The 22,973-nt window shown below is 44.9% G+C and overlaps 2 protein-coding genes across 7 annotated transcripts in view; both read left to right on the top strand.

The window, feature by feature from the left end:
- LOC132322419 (phospholipid-transporting ATPase ID-like) overlaps positions 1 to 20,693 on the top strand; it is an 85,335-nt gene extending 64,642 nt beyond the window's left edge. For all 3 annotated transcript variants that reach the window (XM_059836897.1, XM_059836896.1, XM_059836898.1), the window contains 11 exons: positions 1,028 to 1,192; positions 2,747 to 2,858; positions 3,896 to 4,001; positions 4,887 to 5,034; positions 7,886 to 8,069; positions 9,623 to 9,846; positions 11,179 to 11,262; positions 12,239 to 12,484; positions 13,808 to 13,946; positions 15,826 to 15,956; positions 17,868 to 20,693. In XM_059836897.1, coding sequence (XP_059692880.1) covers positions 1,028 to 1,192; positions 2,747 to 2,858; positions 3,896 to 4,001; positions 4,887 to 5,034; positions 7,886 to 8,069; positions 9,623 to 9,846; positions 11,179 to 11,262; positions 12,239 to 12,484; positions 13,808 to 13,946; positions 15,826 to 15,956; positions 17,868 to 18,089 — 1,761 coding nt within the window. In that variant the 3' untranslated portion in view covers positions 18,090 to 20,693. The remainder of the gene's footprint in view (positions 1 to 1,027; positions 1,193 to 2,746; positions 2,859 to 3,895; positions 4,002 to 4,886; positions 5,035 to 7,885; positions 8,070 to 9,622; positions 9,847 to 11,178; positions 11,263 to 12,238; positions 12,485 to 13,807; positions 13,947 to 15,825; positions 15,957 to 17,867) is intronic.
- Positions 20,694 to 20,774: 81 nt separating this feature from the next.
- Positions 20,775 to 22,973, top strand: part of RUSC2 (RUN and SH3 domain containing 2) — a 57,622-nt gene continuing 55,423 nt past the window's right edge. For 2 of the 4 annotated variants that reach the window (XM_059836893.1, XM_059836892.1), the window contains exon 1: positions 20,775 to 20,993. The gene's annotated coding sequence lies outside the window, so the exon portion shown is untranslated. The remainder of the gene's footprint in view (positions 20,994 to 22,973) is intronic. The other 2 variants (XM_059836895.1, XM_059836890.1) reach the window with 2 other exon arrangements.

The following is a 22,973-nucleotide window of genomic DNA, read 5'->3' as shown; positions in this document are numbered from 1 at the left end:
GGGTTTGTTCTGCCTGGAGAAAAGAAGGCTCTAGGGAGATCTTATAACACCTTCCAGTACCTGAAGTGGCTAGAAGAGAGCTGGAGAGGGACTTTTTACAAGGGCTTGTAGTGATAAAACAAGGGTTAATGGCTTTAAACTGAAAGACAGAAGATTTAGATTAATTAATGGGAAGAATCTCTTTATCTTGAGGGTGATGAGACACTGGATCAGGTTGTCCAGAGAAGCTGTGGATGCTCCATCCCTGGAAAGCATTCAAGGTCGAGTTGGATGGGGCTCTGAGCAACCTGCTCTCCTGGAAAGTGTCCCTGCCCATGGCAGTAGGATTGGAATGAGATTATCTTTAAGGTCCCTGCCAACCCAAGATATTCTATCATTCTGTGATTCTGTAATATGGACAAAGATGGAAAATCCATGCAGGACATTTAGAAGACCTGTGACTTGTTTCTGATGCACCTTTACTTCAAGCCTGGGGAAAAACCTCACAGAGATGCATTTCACAAATGCATCTTTGCTGGTCCACCAAACACTGAGCTCCATGCTGTCCATCAGAAAGCACAGTTTCAAGGGCTTGCTGAGATGTAAGCATCTAGCTGTGCTCATGCTGTGCATTTTAGCCAGAATTCATAGCCTAAAAATATTGAACCCATGTCCAAAATTTGAGGCTGTGTTCAGTGTTTATTTAGGTCTCACTGTTCTGGACCTCTTGTTGAGAAATACAAGCCTGAAAAACAAATGCCTGGTTAGTGTAAAGATTTAGAGCCAGAAAGCAGAAAAGCCCTTTTGAAGTTTGGTTTTTTTTTTTTTTCCCCCATAAGGACCACAGATGGTAATGATAAAGTGGTCTTGAATTGCTATTTAAAAATACCCCAACATTTGTGGCCTAAGGTGTCATTTTTATACCTTTCCTCCGCAAACTTTACCAAGATGCTTTTACCAGTCTGATTTCTGAAGGTCCTTTGTAAGCCTAAGTGACCAGACTGTTCCTCTTAGACCTTGGATCCTCTGTCTCACCACTGTCTTGCAGGAGTTTGCTGGGGAAGGCCTGAGGACACTCGTGGTGGCCTATAAGAGCTTGGAGGAAGACTACTTCCAGGATTGGATCAGACGTCACCATGAAGCAAACACTGCCTTGGAAGGACGGGAAGACAAACTGTCAGAGTTGTATGAAGAGATTGAAAAGGACCTGATGGTTGGTAATTCAGGGAATCTGGGCCAGGCTCTGGGAGAGGCAGCGAGGGTGGTGGTTTGTCAATAAACAGCTCAGAATGACTTTGGTAAACACTGCTCTGCAAACAGCTCTGCAACAGTGGGCTGTGTGACAGGAGCAGGTCAGAACATGGCAGCCCTGGGTGTTCCCTGGCACCTCCATCAGGAGCCCATAACTGGGGTGTCAGCCACCAGTTCAAGGGGATGATTTTATTTTAACTCCCATGGGTGTCAGAGTAGCTTTCTCATGATGAAGTGACATACCAGAGCCTACAGGAGATGACGTGGACACAAATATTTCATAGATATCCTTTGTATGTGCAAATGACTGATCTATTTTCCAGCCTTTGATATGGCAGGCAGTGAATAATTTCCAGTGCCCATGAGAGTGTCTCCTTTGTTCTTCCAGCCCTGGGCAGGATGGGTAGATGATATCCATGAACATGTTTGTGTCAATTTGAAATTAAGCTAAACTGTGATCTTTGGGTCATTCTTCTCTCCCTACGTGTAGTTACAGTTTTTAAATGCCCTGGAGGATTTGCCTATGTTTTAGAGCCATGAATAATGAATGAAAAGCATGTGTGCAATCTGAAGAGAAGCAATCCAGCTTTTGCACTCGTGGCAGTGCTTTCTTGAAACCCCAGAAATCCTGGCAGACACCTTTGCTCCTTCCATTAGCTGTTTGCCCAGATGCCAGCAGTGCTCAGGGAAGAAGCAAGTGTGAGCTAGGGAGAGGCTGGCCTTTGGAAGTTGCATGGTCTCTAGCTGGATCAGGAACTACTGTAAAACAGGGATTGTACAGTTTAGAGGACTCTGTAGAGAAGTTCCCTCAGAGCTGTTACTTACATTGATAACGCTCATAGCTGATGTATTATGGACATCTCAGGATGCCAAAAGGGATCCCAGGCTTAAAGCCAACCTCTGAATTTAGTCTCCAAGCAGCAGGAGGTTGGTGGTAGCAGTGAAACCTCCATGTCTCTCTGATGACAGGTTAAAGCCACCAACTACCTTCAAACATCAGAAAAAGCAGTACAATTAAAAATAATGAAGGTTTGTGTCCTGAGCAGTCCGTGGTGTAGCTGTGTGACAGTGTGGACCAGGGGTGGGCACAGGTCTGTTAAGGGCTGGAGAAGATGTTTAGCAGCCGTGTGACACCTGCAGTACAGCACAGCTAGGATCCAGTTCCACAGCAGAGGAGGTCTGGGGACACAGATCCAGAGTGTCTTTGTCCCTCTGTTAAAGCTCTATCTGCTGTGAAGGGAACACATGGAGCAACACAGACCTGTAGCTCTGCAAACATTCTTCCAAATAATTTCACACATATGGATAATCCATCAGAGCCTGGGGAGATTAGAGCCTAGAACATCTGCAGGATCAGGGCTGTACTCTGTACAATAAGTTTGCTGAGGAAGAATGGCAATCAGTACAACCTTATTCCTGGGGATTTCGTTTGTGTTTGCTTAAATAATTAGGTTTAATGCTTTCTCCTTCAGTAGCAGTGGGAGGATTTAACTAGTTCCCTGCCATTTCTGTTAAGCTGCTAGGTGCCACAGCCATAGAGGACAAGCTACAAGATGGGGTCCCACAGACAATTGAGACTCTTGCCAAAGCCAACATCAAGATATGGGTTCTCACTGGAGATAAGCAAGGTAAAGGCACTACAGCTTTGGCCACTTCTCTTCTTCTCCACTGATGGGGTGGTTCTGCTAGGGCCTGTGTCCTCAAGTCTTTGAAAACTGCACAGAAGACAAACTTACTCAGCTTTGCTTCATATGCAAAATTTCAGTTAACTGGAATTAGACCAGATGACTAGCTCCTGTCTGTCCTTAATTTCTGTCATGAGAATGGAAGCAGGGTGAAGGCAGCATCCTTCGCCTTCAGAGAGGTGGCAGTAAGCATCCCATGGCTCCTGACATAAGCTGTGAAAAGGTGCCACCTTCATCCAGTTGATCATTCAGGTGAAGAAGGTGGAAAAAACCTTGTCCTGCTTTCCAGAAACTTTAATATTAAAGTGGATGTTGGGTGCATTTCAACTTGTTTCTGGCTCTTATAATCCCAAATAGAAATGGAGGAAACATAGGCTTTTGGAGGTGGAAAGAACAGCAAATAGACTGCAGTGAATTCTTTTGGAGATATAGTATTTTCACTGAAACAATGGTGTTTCAGGGGGGTCATAAGTGTTTGCAAATAATTTCATCCAAGACACGAGCAGAGAATTTTTGAGAAAAATGAAACACTTCATTTTGTCATGTTCCAAATGCAATAGTTTTGCTATAAAATACCAAAATATCTTTTCCAGAATTTTATGAACAAAATGTCCATATTCTTTTTCAGAGCTGTGGTTTGGGGCTTTTCTGGAAGCAGGGAGAGGCCAAGTTAAAAATCCCAAAAAAAAATTTTGTATCAGCATAAAATGTTTTTTTGTTACACCAAATATATCAATCAAAGGGTATTTTAAGCTATTTCATTTTGGTAGAGTTATTTTTTTTCCTGTGGTCTTCTGAAGTCAAATTTGCTGCTACATCCATTAAAGTGACTCTCCTGGCTCTTTTACTGTTGACTCTGAAAGGCTCCAATCTCTTTTGAGTCAGAAAGAGAGCTTTTGTCATATGAACAAAAAAGGCCACAGAAGTGGGTGAATTTGGAGCTGCTGAGATGGATTATCTTCCTGGTTTACCTTTCCCAGAGACAGCAATGAATATTGGTTACTCCTGCAACTTGCTGCATGATGACATGGAAGAAGTTTTCATTATTGAAGGCAGCACATCTGATGACGTACTGAATGAGCTGAGGTAAATGGCTGAAAAACAGTTTCAGTGCTGTGCACTAGCAGTATTTGTATTTTGCATCATTCCACCTTCCTTTTCCCTGTCAGCTTTCCTTGTTGGAGTTCATTCAGCTCTCCTTTAGATAAGGGAGAGCTGCCTCCCTGGAAGATCCAGAGGCTAAACACCATGTAGAAATCTCCTCTGAGAGTAAATGCTGAAACTTCTTGATCCAAGAGCTCAAATTACATAAAGGCTTAAACTTTTAAAAGCAGAGTCAGATAGGGAGTATCAGCTGAAATTGACCAAGGGATCCTGAGCTACAAAGGCTTTGGCTCCAGGTTTGAGCTATGCTGTTGCTGTGCTGCTCTTACTATTTATTCACATTGCTGTCCTTTGTCTGGGAATGTCTTTTGTCTGGATACTTTTTTGGCAGTATCTGAGAACTTACCTTCATTCCTCACCTCCTCTGTAGCCACAGGTTCTTAGGTAAAGGTGGAAAATGGGAAAGGTTTGCAGTCCTTTTCTTTTAGAGTAGATGGCTGCCAGACAACCTGCTCAGACAACTGGATGTCTTTTGGGATACCATCCTTCATTGCACTCAGATGGTTTGTTTGACTTAAAATCAGCAGAAGTTTAGCTACACTTTGTTAGAGTTTCAGAGATGGGCATGATCTGTGCAGACAGCAGCAGCCAAGCAATGCATATTGTTGTAGGGATACAGTAAAAATTGGACTGAATTATCAAAAAGAAGCATTGATTTTTTGTTTTCATAAAGTTGCTCTTACAAAACATATATATATTTGCAGGTTTTCAGATTTGTTGCTCTTACAAAACATATATATATATTTGCAGGTTTTCAGATTTTCATTATTATCCTCGTTTCTTTTCTTTTTTTTTTTTTTTTTTTAGGAATGCAAGAAAAAAGATGAAGCCAGACTCCTTTCTGGACAGTGATGAAATCAACATTCAGTTTGAAAAATCTTCAAAAAAGCAAATAATTATACCTGATGAGCAAGCAAATGGGGTGTACGGTCTGGTTATCACTGGCCACAGCCTGGTAAGGAATGTTCAGAACCTTGCTAGGGATGAGTTCCCTGAAAAACTTACTGCAAGACATACTGAGAGTCTCAAAAATGCTTTAAAAATTCAATTCTAGAGGGCAAGGGTTTTTTTCCCCCTTATTGAAGACTAGGTTCAGTGGTTATCTGAGACATCAAAGGTGACAGACTATGTTTCAGAAGATGTTTCAGGAACAGAGAACAGCTGGCCTTGATCTTTGATGAACAAGAGGGATAGAGTCGCTGGATCACATTTAATTTCTGGAAACATACTAGAAAAATAACAAGGTTTGTGTTTGCAGCAAGAAGATAACATGAGACGTGGGTTTCAATGCCAAGGACATATTCTACTAAATATAGCTGAAAACAGATATGCTTAATTTATAGGATATAGATAATATGACTTAACCAATATATTGATACTCTCTCCCACAATGTTCTTTGAACAAACTGAAGCAATACACTTTAGATGAAATTGTGACAGATTAAAGACTGCTTGGGAAGCGTGACTCTGAAGGCCTCACTGTTGGTCTTAAACAACAGTTTAAGCTGTCATCTGCAGAGGGTTATCCCACATCTATTTGATGCTCAGTGTTTGCATTAACTGCTTAGAAAGAGAGCAGGTAACACTAGGCTGGGAGAGAGAACAAAGACATCTGAGTCAGGCATAATCTGGAAAGCATGGGGGAAACTGAGCCACTTGGGATTTCTGAGCCTGGAGAACACTGATCAGTCTTGGTAATACTCTTCAAAATTAAAACAGGTAAACAAAGTAATGGAATTAAACTGAGATAAGAGAGTTCTGGGTGAAATGTCTTCCTGGTGAGAACAGTGAAACTCTGCAATAAATTATCTATATTAGAAATATTTTAGAACCAGTTAGAGGAAAGAAAAAACAACTTAGATCAATTCAAGCCTGTCTGTGAGGAACATGTAATTTATGTCAGGTTTATTTATCGGTTGTATTTTACTTTCCCAGATCTCCGTGAAAGCAAATAGACATAGCAAATAGACATATTTAGAAAGTTCTGGGAGGTGCTGCCTCCCAGAAACAAGGTGCTTCTGTTCCCTGTGGTTGCTACCTTTCTTAATGACAACCCAGAAATTTTCACTGCCAGCTCTACATGAGCCCAGAAAAAAAAGAAAATTTCATCTTTCTCTACTTTTGGCTCATGTGCCATGTGTATAGACTCCAAACACTGTCAGACAGTGCCTAGGTTGTTAAGTACCCTTTCTCCCTCTTTTACACTCACTTCCCCTTGAACTCCAGGACCATAATCTCCTTTAAATTCCCACTGCCAAGAGGACAAGAGGTCTGTCAGAGGTTTGGTCCATGTGCATTGCATGGACATCAGCTGGAAGCCCCTTGCCTGTTCCTCCTCCTTCCCTTCAGCCTGCTGAGCAGCCCGAGTGCTGTGCTAGCAGAACACCTCTGGCAGTGATGGCAAAGCTTTCTTTGTATTCCTGGAAAAACACACACTAACCTACACCCTGGCAAGGGGATTTGTCCCACACAATCTGGGCTGTGTGGGAGCAGCCAGTCCCCACAGTAGACACAATGGGCTTCACCAAGATTATGTCTTTCTCCTCCATGGGGACCAGGAGGACAGGGCAGACAAATCTAGATGTCATTTATTTATTTCTGCAAGCTTGAACAATGGTGTGATACTGTCCCACACACAGCACCTGCTCAGTGCTCTATCCCTGCCTGTTGAGGGGTGGGAGGGCAGTGCTGGGCTATGCACACATATGGTGTTGCCTGAAGAAAGCAGTGAACAGAAAATTGTCAGCAACCTTAATGGCATCATCATGCCACTTTATTTGTATGCAGCTGCACCATTAATACACAAAGTGGTAACATTTTGCTGGTGCTGTGCAGCGAGGATATTGAGGCAAAAGCCATCTCTGGCTGCATGGACCAGCAGTACCCAGGCTGAACCATGAAAGGGTCTCTTGTTGAGGAAGCCTGCTGCCATGACAGAGGAAAAAGGGGACACTGGTGACTCACAGCTCTCTGTTTCAAAAAGAAAGACCATGTGACCCAAGGACTGTCTGCCTTACACAGACAAGGCAGTGGGCCCTGCTGTGATGGCTCTGAGCAGGAGTGGGCCTTGTAGATTCCTTCCGTACATGTCTGCTAAAAAGAGACAACAAAGAGCAGTGTCATAAAGCATGATCTGAAAGAAATTTGAAAAGCTCACACTGCTCCCTCCTCCTCATGAAGAGCTGGAGGGGTGACTAGACATCCAATTATCTCAGTGCTTCTCAAATAGAAATAACACAGCTGACTGATTTTAAAGGTCAGCACTCAGAGTAAAGCAGCCTTCTCCTTAGTTTTGTGTTTTGCTGTGTCATGCCCACCTGAGCTTAACTTTTTGCACGTTTTTTTTTTTAATTAGGCACTTAACAAATTGAAGTCTTTCCTATTTATCTCCCAGAGCTTAAATAGTAATCCAAGAGGGATGAGCAGAGACTCTCTCACATGGAGATAGACAAGGCTGTCTCAGGCCCTGCACCAGCTTCCTGCTTTTAGTGCTTGACACTTCTGCCCTCTGTCAGGTTACATCAGCCAGAGCAGGTGCTGCGCATGCCCAGCTGTTTTTCATACCCAGATGTGGTGCATACCCAGATGTGGTGCATACCCAGATGTGGTGCACCCAAAGTGTAACCTTGTAGGTGTAGGGGGCACTGTGGATGTGCAGTGTGGATGCTCTGGGCGACTGGGTGGACAGATTCACCCACACTGGTGTAAGGGAGAGCTCAGCTGTCGTGGCCACCTCGCTGCACCCTCTTGGTCAGGCCAGGAGCTGCTGCGAGCCTGCCCTGAGTGCTCCCTTTCCTCCTTTCCAGGCTTACGCGCTGGAAGGGAACCTGGAGCTGGAGCTGGTGAGAACTGCCTGCATGTGCAAAGTGGTGATCTGCTGCCGGGTGACTCCCCTGCAGAAGGCCCAGGTGGTGGAGCTGGTGAAGAAGTACAAGAAGGCTGTGACCCTGGCGATTGGAGACGGTGCCAATGATGTCAGCATGATCAAAAGTGAGTGATGGCCGACAGCCAGCATGCTGTAGCAGACTGACTCAAAGAGGTGTTTGCTCTCTGAGGGAGGCTAGCAGCGGGAACACGTATCTGAGCACCTCCTGTACCACCCTCTTTGTAGAAACATGTGTCTGTGTCCCAGATTTTGACAGATCTCTACAGAGCACTGTCACTACAGGTTAGTTGTGTCTCCAGCCTTGTGGGTCACACCAGGCTCCTTCAGGAGCTAAGATTGCACCAAGTGCCTGTTTTTTTGTTTCTCCCTTAGAGCAGAAAAAATGGTTGGTCTTGATGATCTTAAAAGTCTTTTCCAACCTAAATGGCCCTATGAGTCTATGAAAGCCCACTTGGGCTGTGATGTGTTAATCAGTGTGTCTGCACTGCCACCATCACAAGGGCAATGTGTATAACAAACAGTTTGGATCATAGAGGGCCTGACTCAAAGCAGAAATAAAATCTTTGTGCCTGTAAATATTCTGTATAATATTATGTGGGGTGCTTTTTTTCAGCACTTATTTGCGTCAGGACTGATTGTTAATTATCTCCCTTGAGTTACAGATGGTAGGCTTCCAGGCCTCTCCATCCTTGAGAATCATTTGATGCTGCATTACCTCAGTGAATTTATGAAAAAAAGTCCTAACTAGGTATAATTAAATTAAGATTATTCAGACAGACCTATTGCTAATATTCCTTGTGTTAATTTGCAAGAATTGATTAACTGGAGCCTCTTAATTAAGAAAGAAAAGGCTAAGTAGAGAGCTTCAAGAGAGACAAGTCAGGCAGTCAGCAAAGAAAGGAGAAGAAAGTTAAAGGGTACATAATAATTAGAAACTAATCCATTCCCCCCACAAGAGGATTGAGACTATGGGGTTTATCAATTCAGTTCAGTGGAAACATCTGAATCTAACCAACCTTCAGCCATTAAGATAGTATTCACTAGTTAAAGCTGTATAATTAGCTGCCACGTTAAACTTATGTCCATGTTTAATAAATGCAAGTTACTATTAAAAAAAAAGTGACTCTTCTATCTTATTATTTGATTAAACTAATAAAGCCTAGGAAACATAAAAAGGCTACAGTCTGCCTTTTAGCACAGTGTCTGAGAAAATTTAAAATGGTTTGAAGATTTTGCCTGTCTGGGATGATGTTTTAAGGCTCCTGGAAGGACATGCATGCATGTCAAATAAAAGTCACACGTCAATATAAATTTAAGTTATTGTTTCATAATAGCAGCCGTTATAAACAACAGTGTTTGTGCTGCTGGAAAGCATTCAGAAAAAAAACCATAAACTGTCACTGAACCCATAATTTCATTCAAATAATAAAAGCCCACTTATGGGAAATGTACCACAGAGCCAAAATCATAGTGCTGCTAAAGGAATTAGTGCTCCAAAAGTTTTTTTATATTTTAATAATTTTTCATTCTGACTTTCTATGAAGGCTGTGAGGGAAGTAACACGGTATTCAGTGCTGGATAATTCATTTCAAACAATGAATTTTAAAAATGAGGCAGTGAAAACTCTCGGTGTAATGATGTGACCTTCTTGTTGCAGCTGCCCACATCGGGGTTGGCATCAGTGGCCAGGAGGGGATGCAGGCGGTCCTGTCCAGTGACTTCTCCTTCGCGCAGTTCCGCTATCTGCAGCGCCTGCTCCTGGTCCACGGACGGTGGTCCTACATCCGCATGTGCAAGTTCCTCAAGTACTTCTTCTACAAGAACTTTGCCTTCACCTTGGTGCATTTCTGGTATGGCTTCTTCTCTGGCTTCTCAGCACAGGTAGGTCTGGCTTTGGTTTCGTCAGGGATGTGGAGATGGTCAGAGGGCAGCAGCTCTGCTGTGAAGGCGGCTGAGGGTGGAGGGCTGGTTCAGCTGGCAGATGAGAAAGTTCCAGGGAGATCTTAGAGTACTTTTCAGTAGCTGAAAGTGCTACAAGAGCACTTCATGCTAAGAGTAACTTCTTAGCATGGCCTGTTGCAATACGACAAAGGGTGATGATACAACAAAGAAGTTTTTTGCAACTATGTTTGTAAAACACTGACAGAAATTGCCCAGAGAGGCGATTGATGCCCCCTTCCTGGAAACATTCCAGGTCAGGTTGGATGGGGCTCTGAGCAACCTGACCTAGTTGAAGATGTCTGTGCTGATTGGAGGGACGCTGGTTTAGATGAATTTTACAGCACTCTTCTAACCAAAACCATTCTATAAGTCTACATCCAGCATTTTCAAGTGAAGTATCTGGAAACATTTTACAAGGAAATAAACTAAGCCATTCCTCCCACCTCACTGAACAAACTCAGGTCTGTATTCTTCAGCCACATGGGTGTAAAGCAGCTATTGCTGCCTCCATTACAGCAGCTCTTGCTGCTGCTGGAGGACGGATGCCTGGAGACAGAATATATCTGTTATTTAATCATATAATCATTAAGGTTGGAAAATACCTCCTAGATCATCAAGTCCAACCATAAACCCAACACTGCCATGTTCACCACTAAACCATGTCCCCCAATGCCACATCCACATGTTTTTTAAACACTGACCATCCTTTAAATGAAGATTTTTTTTTTCCTGATATCCAGTATAAACCTTCTCTGGCATTTAGGTATATTATGAAGCACATACCTCACTTGTAGGATTTTCAAAAGTATTCAAAGTGATTGCAACCGTCAGCTGATAACACAGATTAGAGTTTGGTGCAGATCTTGTAAGATTTATGCTTGTGCTGTTAGCATATTTGGAGCAAACAGTTTAACCTGAGATACCTGTGGGCATCAGGAGCTTGCCAGAGGAACACATCCAGAGTGAAAAAACTGGTGTTGGTTCATGGCAAACCAGCCTCCAACCAAACACAGACGTGGGAATTGTAGATATCAGGGGCTGGGGGTCCAGGGTGGGGCAGAAGGATCCTGCTCTGGCTAAGCCAGCAGTGGGTGCTCAGCAGGCTGGGTTGGCATAAAGTGATCCTTCCCCTCTTTAGGGATGCTGAGTTTGAGTCATCTCATCTCTTTTGTCTCACTAACAACTCAAACCAAGGTGTTGCAGAAAGTAATTGCATATACTTTCAAAGAAATTTTGCTAACTTCACTTGTATTGTTTTTGTTTTTTTCCCAGACGGTCTATGATGAGTGGTTCATTACACTTTACAATTTGGTTTATACCTCTCTCCCAGTGCTAGGAATGAGTCTCTTTGATCAGGTACTGTTTCTGTCATCACTTTGGGGATTTTATTCATAGGGCTTTTGTGTCCAAGTATTTTGAGCTGGTTCCATGAAGCAAAAGCAGCTGACCTTTTGGCTACATACCATGGTAACCCCTGAAATAATAATCTGACAGAGAGGACTTAAATCACAAAAAAAAAAGATGCATCAGAGAGAAGGTGTATTCCCTTCTAGTCATATAATTTGGGTTTAAGTAGTCCTGTGAGGAGCGGGGAGTTGAGATAAATATGATTACCCTGATTTGGCCTGTAGGTTTCAGTGTGTGATGAGATTTTTGGGTTAGGCTGCTGCCTACAGCACCAGGTGCCATTGCAACCCTCCCCTGGAGCAGTCATACCCTACTACCTGTGTTCCTGAAGCCCTGACAAGTGACTTCCTAATGACCAGACAAAACAATTAATTAACTGGATCTTTGAAACCAGATTTTGCAAGTTCAGCCTTTCTAGTGAGTTCTTTCTGTGGTAATCTCACCCAAACTTCAACCTCACTGTTTCTGTTTGAAAGACGAAGGAGAAATAAAGCTGCTCCTATATGCATTTTACAAGTTAAATGAAGAGGCATTGGCTGCTTTCCAGTGGTTCAGTGTTCCGCTCTGGACACTTTAGGGATCCAAGTGAGACAGCCTTGTCTGTGTGGGGAGGTATTTTCTAACCCTTAGCTTCCAGTCAATTCTCTGTAGAACAGACTATTCAGTTTGCTTTAGATGAAGTGTATATTCTTTCTTTTTTTATCAGCTGTCAAATTTATTTTAGCACAAGAAGGTAAAATACTTTATGGAAAATATGCCCAGGTGACCTTGGGATGTGCCATGCCAGTAAGCACAATGGAGTGAATTATGTGCTATGCCTTTTCTCATGGAAATGCATGTCACAGGGACATGGCAGCCCTGACTGGGTCTGTGTCTTTGGCTGGGTAGCTGCCAGCAAATCTGACTGTCTCCTGTCTGCTTTCAGGATGTGGATGATCGCTGGAGCATGCTGTTCCCTCAGCTATATGTGCCTGGCCAGCAAAACCTCTACTTTAACAAGGTGGTGTTTGTCAAGTGCATGTTGCAAGGGATCTACAGCTCCCTCATCCTCTTCTTCATCCCCTATGGGGCCATGTACAATACAATGAGGAGTGATGGGAAGGCCATTGCTGACTACCAGTCCTTTGCTCTGATGGCCCAGACCTGCTTACTGATCGTGGTGTCTGTACAGGTAAGGCATCCCAGGTAATATTTTGAGGAATTAGTTGTTTCACGATAGCAGCATCTGGAGGGCCATTGACAGCATTGCATTTGCTAGTGCATCATGCATTCTTGCAAAAAAAGTCTCTTTTCACCAGATTAGTCTCCTCAGTTCAACAGAATAGGAGATCTGTATGTTGCAAAAGATCAGGGTGACAGGAAAGAAGAGTCTTTGCCTTGGGAAGATTGCAGTCATAACAGACAAATTAGTTAAGGCAGGGAATAGAGAAGGACATGTTCTAGTTCTATGGGAAGGGTTTGAAGCACAGGACTGTCTGTCTGCCATCAGGCAGTTATTTATAGGCTCTCCATTATGGAGATGTCTCTGCAGCCTGGCCCAGTGCATGATGTATGTGTGACGCAGCCTGAACTTGCTGGAAGAAATAGCTAAGACTTGGTGGTAGAAAATTCAGATGGTACCATCAGGATGAGAGAGATTTCTTAAAAGAAAACCAATCAATCACACTTCCCTGGATAACAGTTCCTGCTGTCTGAAGTCTTTGCAGGCTTGTTCTCCTAACTTTCAGTGCTACATCACAGCTAAGGAGTGGGGAAATCAAGCCTGACTTGTTTGAACTTACTGTGTACAGCTCTGGGGCCCTCAGTATAAGAGGGATGAGGGCCTGTTGGAGCAAGTCCAGAGGAGGGCCATGAAGTTGATCAGAGGGCTGGAGCACCTCTGCTAAGGAGGCTGAGGGCACTGGGATTGTTCAGTCTGGAGAAGAGAAGGCTCCAGGGAGACCTCATTGCAGCTTCACAGTACTTACCCAGGGGCCACAAGAAAGCTGGGGAGGGACTTTTGACAAGGGCATGTCGTAACAGAAGAAGAGTTACTGGCTTTGAGATGAGAGTGTGTTTACGTTAGATACCAGGAACAAATTCTTCCCTGTGAGGGTGTTGAGGCACATCCACAGAGAAGCTGTGGATGCCCTATCCCTGGAAGTGTTCAAGGTCAGGCTGGATGGGGCTCTGAGCAACCTGGTCTAGTGGAAGGTGTCTCTGTCCATGGCAGTGGGATTGGAACAGGATGATCTTTAAAGTCCTTAATATCCTGTCTCCAGGACTGGCAACTAGTGAATGCTTGAGAAGAGGGCAATAACAGTAGTAATAAATGTAGTAATCTTGCCTTCAATGGTTACCCAGAATCTTATGATTTGTGACTTGTTATTTCTTGAGGCTTGAATGAATAGCATTCTCAGGGGAAGACGTACAAAGCAGAGGACAAGCTGTGTTCAGCACAGATCTGCTAAATCAGGAAGGCACTGACAATAGCTGCATTGCTCTGTTCTTTCAGATTGGCTTGGACACCTCTTACTGGACAGTTGTCAACCAGTTCTTCATCTGGGGCAGCCTTTCTGTTTATTTTGCTATCACCTTCACCATGTACAGTGACGGCATGTACCTGATCTTCACAGCCTCCTTTCCCTTCATTGGTAAGCCTTGGGACAAATCTGGATTGCACTCAGAATGGGCATAGTGCAGGGCTTCCGAGTATTTCCGTGTATATTTCAGGATATATTGGTTACCTTTTCTGCAAGAAATGCCAGGATATTTCTGAGGGTTGCTGGGATTTCCTTTGAATCCCATCCATCCAGGTGAATGTGTGCCATGTTCCCTTCCTTGTGTAAGATTCCCATGCAGTCATAAGAATTGTCTTTTAAATAAACCTAATGAGCTGGATGGAATGTTTCTGCTGCTCTTCTATGTTTGGGTTCCAGATATCCAATTTTTACAGCTACATAGGAACATCTTATTTGTAGATGTGTGATCTTTGTAAATAAGTTAACATTTTGGCATAGGAAGGTGTAGAAGTGCAGCATCCAGTCAGACATGAGAAAAATGCCATGTGATTATGGGGAGCCCTCTGCCAGGTTAAATGGCAAAATCCCCAACAACAAAACATACCAGTGGTGACCAGGTCTTTGTAGTTATTTTACATAACAGATTTCTGAACATGTGCAAAAAGCGAAGGATAAAAAAATGAGTCCATCTCCTGAGACTTTGACCAGGAAGAACATGTACGTACATGTAAGCAAAGTAATTCAAAATAATTCACATATTTTTAATAGCTCTGTGCATCCATAGCCAATATAGATACAACATTGTTATGAGTCTTTACTTATGAAATCCCAACACTTTTTATTTCAAGTCTCAGATTTTTGTATTAATCAACGCCTTCATTTTTTACTGACTTTTTCAGTAAAAACTTCTTTTGTCTGTCTTCACTGCAACAATAAGGGGCTTAGCCAATTTAGAAATATCTGCGATGTAGGCTAGTTTTTGCAACATATTTTTCAAGCAGATGATCACATCCACTTTGAGATGGCTTTAAGAATCAAAAATGCTGAGTGAGAGAAGTCAGAATGTCTGTTCAGTTTCCCAGGGCAGGTGGACAGTTGGACTGGATTATCTTGAAGGTCTCTACCCACCTTGAGGATTCTATGGTGATTCTAACTCACTTGCCAGGGGTATCTCATCTGCTGCTCTATTATTACTACATTGGTCAAAGAAGGCATAATGCTGAGGAACACAATAAGGTCCCAGTTTGAAACCATTTTTAAGGGAAGTGTTTCTAGTCTGGACTAAGACAACTTGTTTACTTAAATTTCACTGAAGTTGTATTACAGCAGAATTTGGCCAACTGGAAAGAAAATATTCAGCAAATATACTGCCAACACCAGCATCATTAAGTCCTGTAATGAGGGTTTTGCAGACTGTTTGTTCTATTTTACATCCCCACAGTTTTGCAAAAGCCAGAACTGAGCACTTTGTTTTCAAAGGAGGTGTCAATGACATGCCACCACGTGGCAGTGGTGCTGCCAACACCCCCATTAGACAACACTGTCTGTGCAGCTCCCCAGAGCAACACTTGCTCCTCTCTCAAGGGGCTGTGATTCCCATTGCCTGCTGGGCAGAGCCAGTATTCCATATTCTTTAGGAAATGGTGCTGGGAAGCAAGAAAGGATTATTCTTCCTTTTGCACTGGAGTCCTGGGCTGCTGCTGCTTAAGGTCTCCTGAATGTTTATATCAATCCTTTGCTGTGATTTGACTTTTCACAGAGAGAAAAGACTCACTCTGACACTCTTGTCCACTTGGGTTGTTGCTGCTATCATGTCTGGACATTGCATTTCTCTTTGCTCATCTCAGACAGTGACACTGGCTTTGCAGTTTTCTCTATAGCCAGTTATTTCACTCTTGGAGACGATGCCTGCCTTGTATTATGGTCTGTTTGCCAGGCGCTCTGAAATCACAGAGAGCAACAGGGAATAATGGTGGGAGGTGCTGCTTTTGATGATGTGTTTGTTTTCCAGGTACGGCTCGTAACACCCTCAGCCAGCCAAACGTGTGGCTGGCCATCTTCCTCAGCATCACCCTCTGCGTGCTGCCCGTGGTTGGCTTTCGATTCCTGAAGGCTCAGTTAAAGCCAACTCCCAGTGACAAAGTAAGGAGACACCTTATTAAACCAGAAATCCTGCTTGCCACGCCTAGGCTCACCGTGGAGCCACATTGCATGGGCTTGGCATCTCCTGGGGTGTGCGTCCGAGTCCGTGCAACTGCTGCCATCCATCTGTCCCTGACGCCCCAGAGAAGGAGGATTGAATTTGGGTTTGGCACGGTTCAAACCATCTGCAGCTGGGACCAAGGCTGAGATTATTTAGATGTGGATTAGACTGCTCTGAGGCAGGAAAGCTGCACTATTTTTAGGTGCAGGGTTTAAGCGCTGTGGCTCAGTGGCAAAGGAGTGGCATGTTCCTCCTGCCCCAATGCTGCTCAGTTTTTAGCCTGGCAGACCACAGGCTTTCACCCTCCACCAGGGAATATATGTTTGCTGGGGATTTTTTTACTTATTTCAGAATTTACTTTTTGTAGCCAATGGGTGTATGCCCCCTCTGGAACCAGCTTTCCTCCCATCCCCGGGAATATGAAGATGAGGGCACCAGGGCAAGGAGAGGCAGGGAGTGATGGAGTGGGCAGGGAGAGCACTGCTCACTGCAACCAAGGGACCCCTCAAGAAAATTAGCGCACGCAGAGCTCCCCGGGCTTGCTTCCAACCAGGAGCATTTGCTGAATGCTACTGCCACCTCGTGCTTCCTTCCTCTCCCTGCGCTGAGCTGCTGCGAATCGGGATCAGAGCCCAGCCCCAGGGGAAGGCACCGTAGTTGACGCTCTCCCTGGTCATCCTCCGGATGACTGTAGGAGAACATGTTAGGGGAATTCTCAGCCCTTACAGAGGGGGTAGGCCGGTGCTAGAGAAGACTGCTGGGTAGGGAGGTCCTTGGGACACAATTCAAGGCAGTTGGGGGGTGTAAAAATGGGCTGAGCAGAAGTCAAACACAGCTGTCACCCAGAATCCCAGCTTCACTGCTGAGGCTGAGCATCCCTCTCTCTCTAGCATAAAATTACTTCTCTGCCTCCTCTTGGAAGTGAATGGTCGCAGGAGAGGAGTGGGTTTCCAGCTCTAAGGAGTCCCCCAGATGGCAGAAGACAGGACTGATGTTTAGAGAGGCCAAGCACCTGCCACTGACATTGTGCTGAGCAAGAAGCACAGGAGTCTGGCAGCTGGGGGTTCTGTTGAGCCATAGGCTCTCAATAGCAGCCTCTTGCATTAGGCAGCCCCATTCTGAAAAGGTTCTTGACAGCAGATTAACTCAGTGCCCACCTGGGAGCAGAAAACCCACTACCTGCAAATAGAGTGCAGTATTTATTTCCTGTCTGCCAAGGAATACAGGAATCTCTCTATTATCCCTGTAAGCATTCAAGGCCAGGTTGCATGGGGTATTGATACACTGATATAGTGGCATCAGGGTTGGAATGAGGTGATCCTCAATGTCCCTTCCAACCCAGGCCATTCTATGATTCTATAATTCTATAACATTTATCATTATAATCATAAAAAGAGTTTATGTATCAGAAACTCCCTTTAGTAGTCTGTTTTCTATATTAAATATGCCAGTTCTTGAATGTCTCTTTATTAGTTTTCTGAAATTTTGACTTGTTGAGATGACTTTCACATTGTGGGTGATTTGACTGAAAGTCCTACAGCCATACCCCAGCCATGGCATACCAGGAATGTGGGGAATTCATGGAAATAATTCCCTCTCATGATTTACAGATGTTACTGCCATTAACACAGAATAGAATAGAATAGAATAGAATAGAATAGAATAGAATAGAATAGAATAGAATAGAATAGAATAGAATAGAATATGCCCTTTCCTCATTTTTGCCTTCGGATCCCTGCTTTTGTTTCACTTTCTCTGCTCCTCTTCTGCTGTGATTGCGAATAATGATGCACTTAATGATGCTTGTTAATAATGATTCCCCTTTTTCTGCCTTCTCTTCTGGTTCCCAGGTCCTGCTGAAGATCAAGGAAGCCAAAAAGAGGCCCCCTCCACCCTCTCCCAAGCGGCGCCTGCGCCGGACCAGCACGCGCCGCTCTGGCTACGCCTTCTCTCACCAGCACGGCTTCGGAGCACTCATCATGTCCGGGAGGAACATGAGGCCAAAATCACCTTTTGCCACAACGGGAACATTTTCACCCAACAGTGACAAATATAAACACAAAGGATTGTAACAAAGGGAAAAAAAAAAGGAGAGAAGAAAAAAGACACACCCCTCCCCTTCCCCCTCCCCGTTTCCCTTAAAAATTAACAAAGCAAACCAAAGTAAAGGGCTGTCAGGAGAGGAGGCTGTGCTGCCTGCAAGGCACCGAGCCAGTGGCTGCCCAGAACTCTGCCCTCTGGGCTGCCAAATCAAGGACTTGGGGCTTTCCTTTCACCCACGTGCACTCTCTGATTCCAGTTTGTTCTCCAGAGATGTGTGCTGCTGCCGGGGAAGGCGGGCAGGGTGAGCTGGAGCGTGGAGTTGCATGGTATCTCAGAGGGCCTCCCCAGCACAAGAGAGAGCGTGCTGTGGGAGGCATCTCTGCTCCCTGAGGTTGTTCGTAATGCTAATTTTTTTTCTCCCTCTAACTATATACCTCAGAGCAAAGAGAATTTCAGTCTGAGGAAAAGGTTGAATTGGCAATGTCTTTCTCAGTCATGTGCCTTCTATTTTTCTTCATGAATCCACTCTGGGCCATATTACTGGGGTGACAGTATTGACCCCAGGTGTGCCTTAGGTCCAGCCACACAACCCACAAATCCACAACCTTTGTAACATGTGTGATTTTGTAGCCTTTTGACTGTGATCCACTTTCTCAAGAGATGGCCAGTACCCAAACACCACCCTCTTCCCACATCTGCCATCAGGAAGTGCTGCAAGCTCAGAGAAACCCTTAGTAGGTCAAGGGACCAGGAGCTGACAGTCATCAGCCTGCCCTGATTTATCTGGGTTGCAAATCTGCTCTTGTAAAGGATTATTGTCCTCAGAACCCTCTCAAGTTTTGTAACTGGGCACCAGCCATTTCATTTAGACTTAAAATAAAAGAGCACAAGGCTCTCAGGCTTCCTTATGGATCAAACCATGAAATCTGGCCCCTGAGAAGCCCGTGCCATGGTAAGGGCTCGCCTGAGCTGCCAGCATGAGGCATCTGCTCCCCTTAACAGAATGAGGTGTGTGCACATCTGGCTTGATGGTCATCACACCAGAATTACTGAAGCCAGAAGAGCTATTTCATGGCCAGCAGCTGAAATAGCCTTTGTTCCACTGGTGCTGGGCTTCAGTGTAAGGGATGAAGCATGGCCTGGTGGCTCCCTCACCCTCCCCAATGAGCAGAGTGGCCACGATTTAGAGGAACTTAGTGAGGCCTCAGGATTCTCTGCAGGGTTTCATGGCTGCAGTGTTTCTCTGTGCTGGCTCAAATTTTACTTGGGAACAGGTTTTCTGTCAAACATGGGTAGCAGAGAGCTGAAAATCCTACCAGTCAGACTGCCAGCAGAGGGACCTAAAGTGCACAGACTCGGCTAAAGATGGGGTGATCTTGAGGGACTGGGATTTGCTTGTTGTTTTGTCACACCAACTCCATAATCAGCAGGGTTACTGGGTGGAAGGCCAGCGTGGCAGCGTGAGAGTCTGTCCTGCCAGCACTGCTGAGCTGTCTAAATGCAGCTTTTTTTGTGTAGAGGACTAAGCTCTGGCTGTTGTTACAGGGGTGGGTTTTTGTTTGGTTTTGGTTTTTGTTGAGGTTGGGGTTTTTTTTTCAGCTCCATTATACAAACTTAGACTCCTTCCTTAATTTGAATTGGATTTTTTTGTGCAGTAGCCATTATTTTTTTGTGCAGTAACCAGTAACTCACTGCCGTGAGTCTCTGAGCTGTCAGGAGGCAGTGTATGATGGCAAGAGGCCAGCCATGTCCCCATTTCATGGAACACCCAGCTGCCTGTGGTCCCAGTTTCAGCAGTCACTGTGTGAGATTGTTTAAGCTCTAACAGAAGGTTTCATTTCCCTGTGTTTTAACTCAGTGCAGGAAAAGAAAAAAAAAAAAACAACAAACCATACTAGTCTGTTGCACCTGCTGCTTGGGGAGGCTTGTTGCAAACTGTGGTATTAAATTTCAGCACAACCAGTGCAAAACTGGAGCTGGGACTGGGTCCAGACTGCAGTGTCTAGGAGCTGCTTGCTAGGGAAGGAGTAAATTATCTGATGATCTCCCCTGGAAGGAGACACCTAAGTAAAGTGAGAGCCTGCACTCTGGCTGAGGAAACCACTGTGGAGTTAACGCTTGTCACCTCCCCCTGATTTACCATTCACTTTGCAGAGACAATCATGGCTTTCTGACGAGGATTATGTTTTTCACAGTCAGCCTCCCTGGGGTTAGGGGGAAAAGGAGAATTTGTGCAGATTAGCAGACATCCCCATGATACCCACGCTGGACTGTGGATTGAAAGTCCTATCAAAGCTGTTCCTGGCATCTGATGCAGCAGAATATATTGCAGAGCAGCAGAGGCAGACCACGTGCTGACAGAGCAAGGAAAATCTGACACTGTGCTTCTCTTCTCATATGGTTTACGTGCAAAGAACTCACCTTCTGGCTAAAAGGGGATTTGAAAATGTTGGCTACAACATGTAGGGGATAATAAAGCTGTTGGTGAGCTTGCACCAGATACAATTCTTTCAGTGGTTTGACACAATCAGCATTTGAAACACATCAGCTGGCAGTGATGTCTGTCCTACATCACTCCTGATTTTGTAAAATAATTGGGTTTTTTTAAATAAAAAGAGAATATTGGGATGATAGATTCCTTGGCACTCTGTTAAATGATGTAGCAAGTTTATACGCAGAAGTGCACGGGGGGGAGGGGGGGTGGGGCGGACAGACTGTGGGACAATGGGTCTGAGACGGCAACCGATTTCATCCGGTATCCTGATGCTGGAAGCACACAAATTCCCAAAATTTTCCATCCTGGCTAGAATGTTTTAAGAGGAAACTTAGAGGAAACGTCAGACATCCTGAGGCGGAGGACCCGGTGGGGGCGGGCAGCGTGGAGAGCCCGCCCCGTGGAGCGGCTGTAAACAGCGGAGCGATGCGGGCGATCGGTAAGGGACGGTGGCAGGGCGGGCGGGACAGTGCGGAGATTGTGCGGGAGCTGTGCGGGAATTGCGCAGGGAGGAGCGGGGTCGCTGCTTCTCGTGTGCGCGGTGCTCTGCTTGGCTCCCCGGGGGAGGTCAAACCGTGTGTCATCGTCTGTGCGGTGTCTGAAAATTATAATTTAGTCTTTTGTGAAGCTCTGGTGTTTCACAGATATGTCAAAAATTAATCCCTGAAATAGATTTTTGATTTTGTTTTCACCCTCTCCCTTTTCCCCTCATTATTCCATAATATAAATATTCAGAGTTTGAACGTTGTTTTGCTGTTGTGCCTATCCTTTCCGCCCTGCTGAGCTGCAGTTTGGGGGTCAAGAATGATAATGTTCTGATGGTGTTGAGGCACTGGAACAGAAGGCCCAGAGAAGCTGTGAGTGCCCCATCCTTGGGAGTGCTCAAGGCCAGGTTGGATGGGGCTCTGGACAACCTGGTCAGGTGCAGGTTGTCCCTGCCCATGGCAGGGGGATGGAACAAGGTGGTCTTTTAAGATCCCTTCCAATGCAAACCATTCTGTGGTTCTCTGATAACCAGTGATGACGTTTCCTTGTCTTACAATGCAGCAGAGGAAATCCTGGAACATCTCTCGCTCCTGAACCCACAGGGTGACAGTGAGCAATCTCTGTCCCTAATACCGTGGGGCAGCAGGTGCATTTGGGCAGTGGCACCTCGAGGGTGTTCTCCACTGCTAACTGCAATGCCTGCATTCCAGGCTGCCTGGTAGCTCTCACTCTGCCTGTGTGCATCCACACAACTCTCTCCCACTGACCTGTAGCCTGGAAGCCCTTACTCGTGAGCAGCTCTTAGGAAATGGGAGGGCAGAGGAGCACTACATGCTTGCCCTGGGCTCTCCAGTTGGATACTCAGCAAAGTCTGTTGTAGGAATGGAGACATCTTAGTAATCACCCAGGCTAATTACCAGCTGGAACAAAACCAGGAGCATAAAGGCCCTCTTGGATATCTGTGGGCACATGCACTGTATCCTCTAACCCCATGAGACCTCTGATAAAATTCTTCCTAAATCCAGGTATTCCAGTTGGAAAGCTTCCTGTCCTAAGGGCTGAATTTTCTCTCTCTCTCATTTTCAACCTAAATGTGTTCACTGCATTTATTCTCTTGTTGTCATGCCAGCTTTATGCTTTTGCTTCAGCAGTTTAGTTTGTCTCCTGTGATATATTTAGACAGCAATCCTATCCGCTCTCTGCCTACATTTGCCTAGGCTAAACAAGCCAGGCTCTTAAGTTTCTTCTTGTTTGATAGGTTTTTTGTTTCCCTTAGGCCCTTTCTGCACCTGTTCATTTGAGTTTATAATTTTTAAATGTGGGTGACCAGAATTTTTTTGCATGATGCTTCTTTTATCAGTGCCTATACAGTAGCTCTGGTATTTCACCGCCTCGCCTAGGACAGTGTTTGCTTTTCTTACAGCCTCATCATCTCTGTGTTCCTTAACACAGTTTCAGTTGTTATTTTTCCTAATTTTATTATGAATATGCACAATTGTTAGCTAAATTAGGTTAGATATATAAATACCTCTCCTCTCATGCTTGACAACATGGGGAAGAGCTGAAGTCATCACAGAATAAGTCTGCGCATGCTGATGGTTTATACCAGTGCCTTGTCCTCAGGGCCAAGCTTTTTCCATGAGGGCTGGCAAGGACATTCTGCAGATGTGTTGGCTGATGTAAATATGCTGGAGTGAGGGAGCTGCCATTTCTCCCAGCAATAAGTGTGGGGCTGAGTTCCCAGCCACAGCTCCCAGACAGCCGTGTCCCTGTCCCTGTCCCTGTGCCTGTCCCTGTCCCTGTACCTGTCCCTGATAAAGGTCTGTGTTGCTGCAGGGCTGGATGTGATGAAGGGCTCAGAAGAAGGGCACAGAGCCCTGCAGCCTGGGCTTGACCTCTGAGTGCTTTTGGCTGTATCTGTGGCACAGCTACT

The sequence above is a fragment of the Haemorhous mexicanus genome, chromosome Z (genome assembly GCF_027477595.1).
Source record: "Haemorhous mexicanus isolate bHaeMex1 chromosome Z, bHaeMex1.pri, whole genome shotgun sequence".
Lineage (NCBI taxonomy): Eukaryota > Metazoa > Chordata > Aves > Passeriformes > Fringillidae > Haemorhous > Haemorhous mexicanus.
Note: the sequence above shows the minus strand (reverse complement) of the source record. Positions and strands in the feature narration are given on the sequence as shown.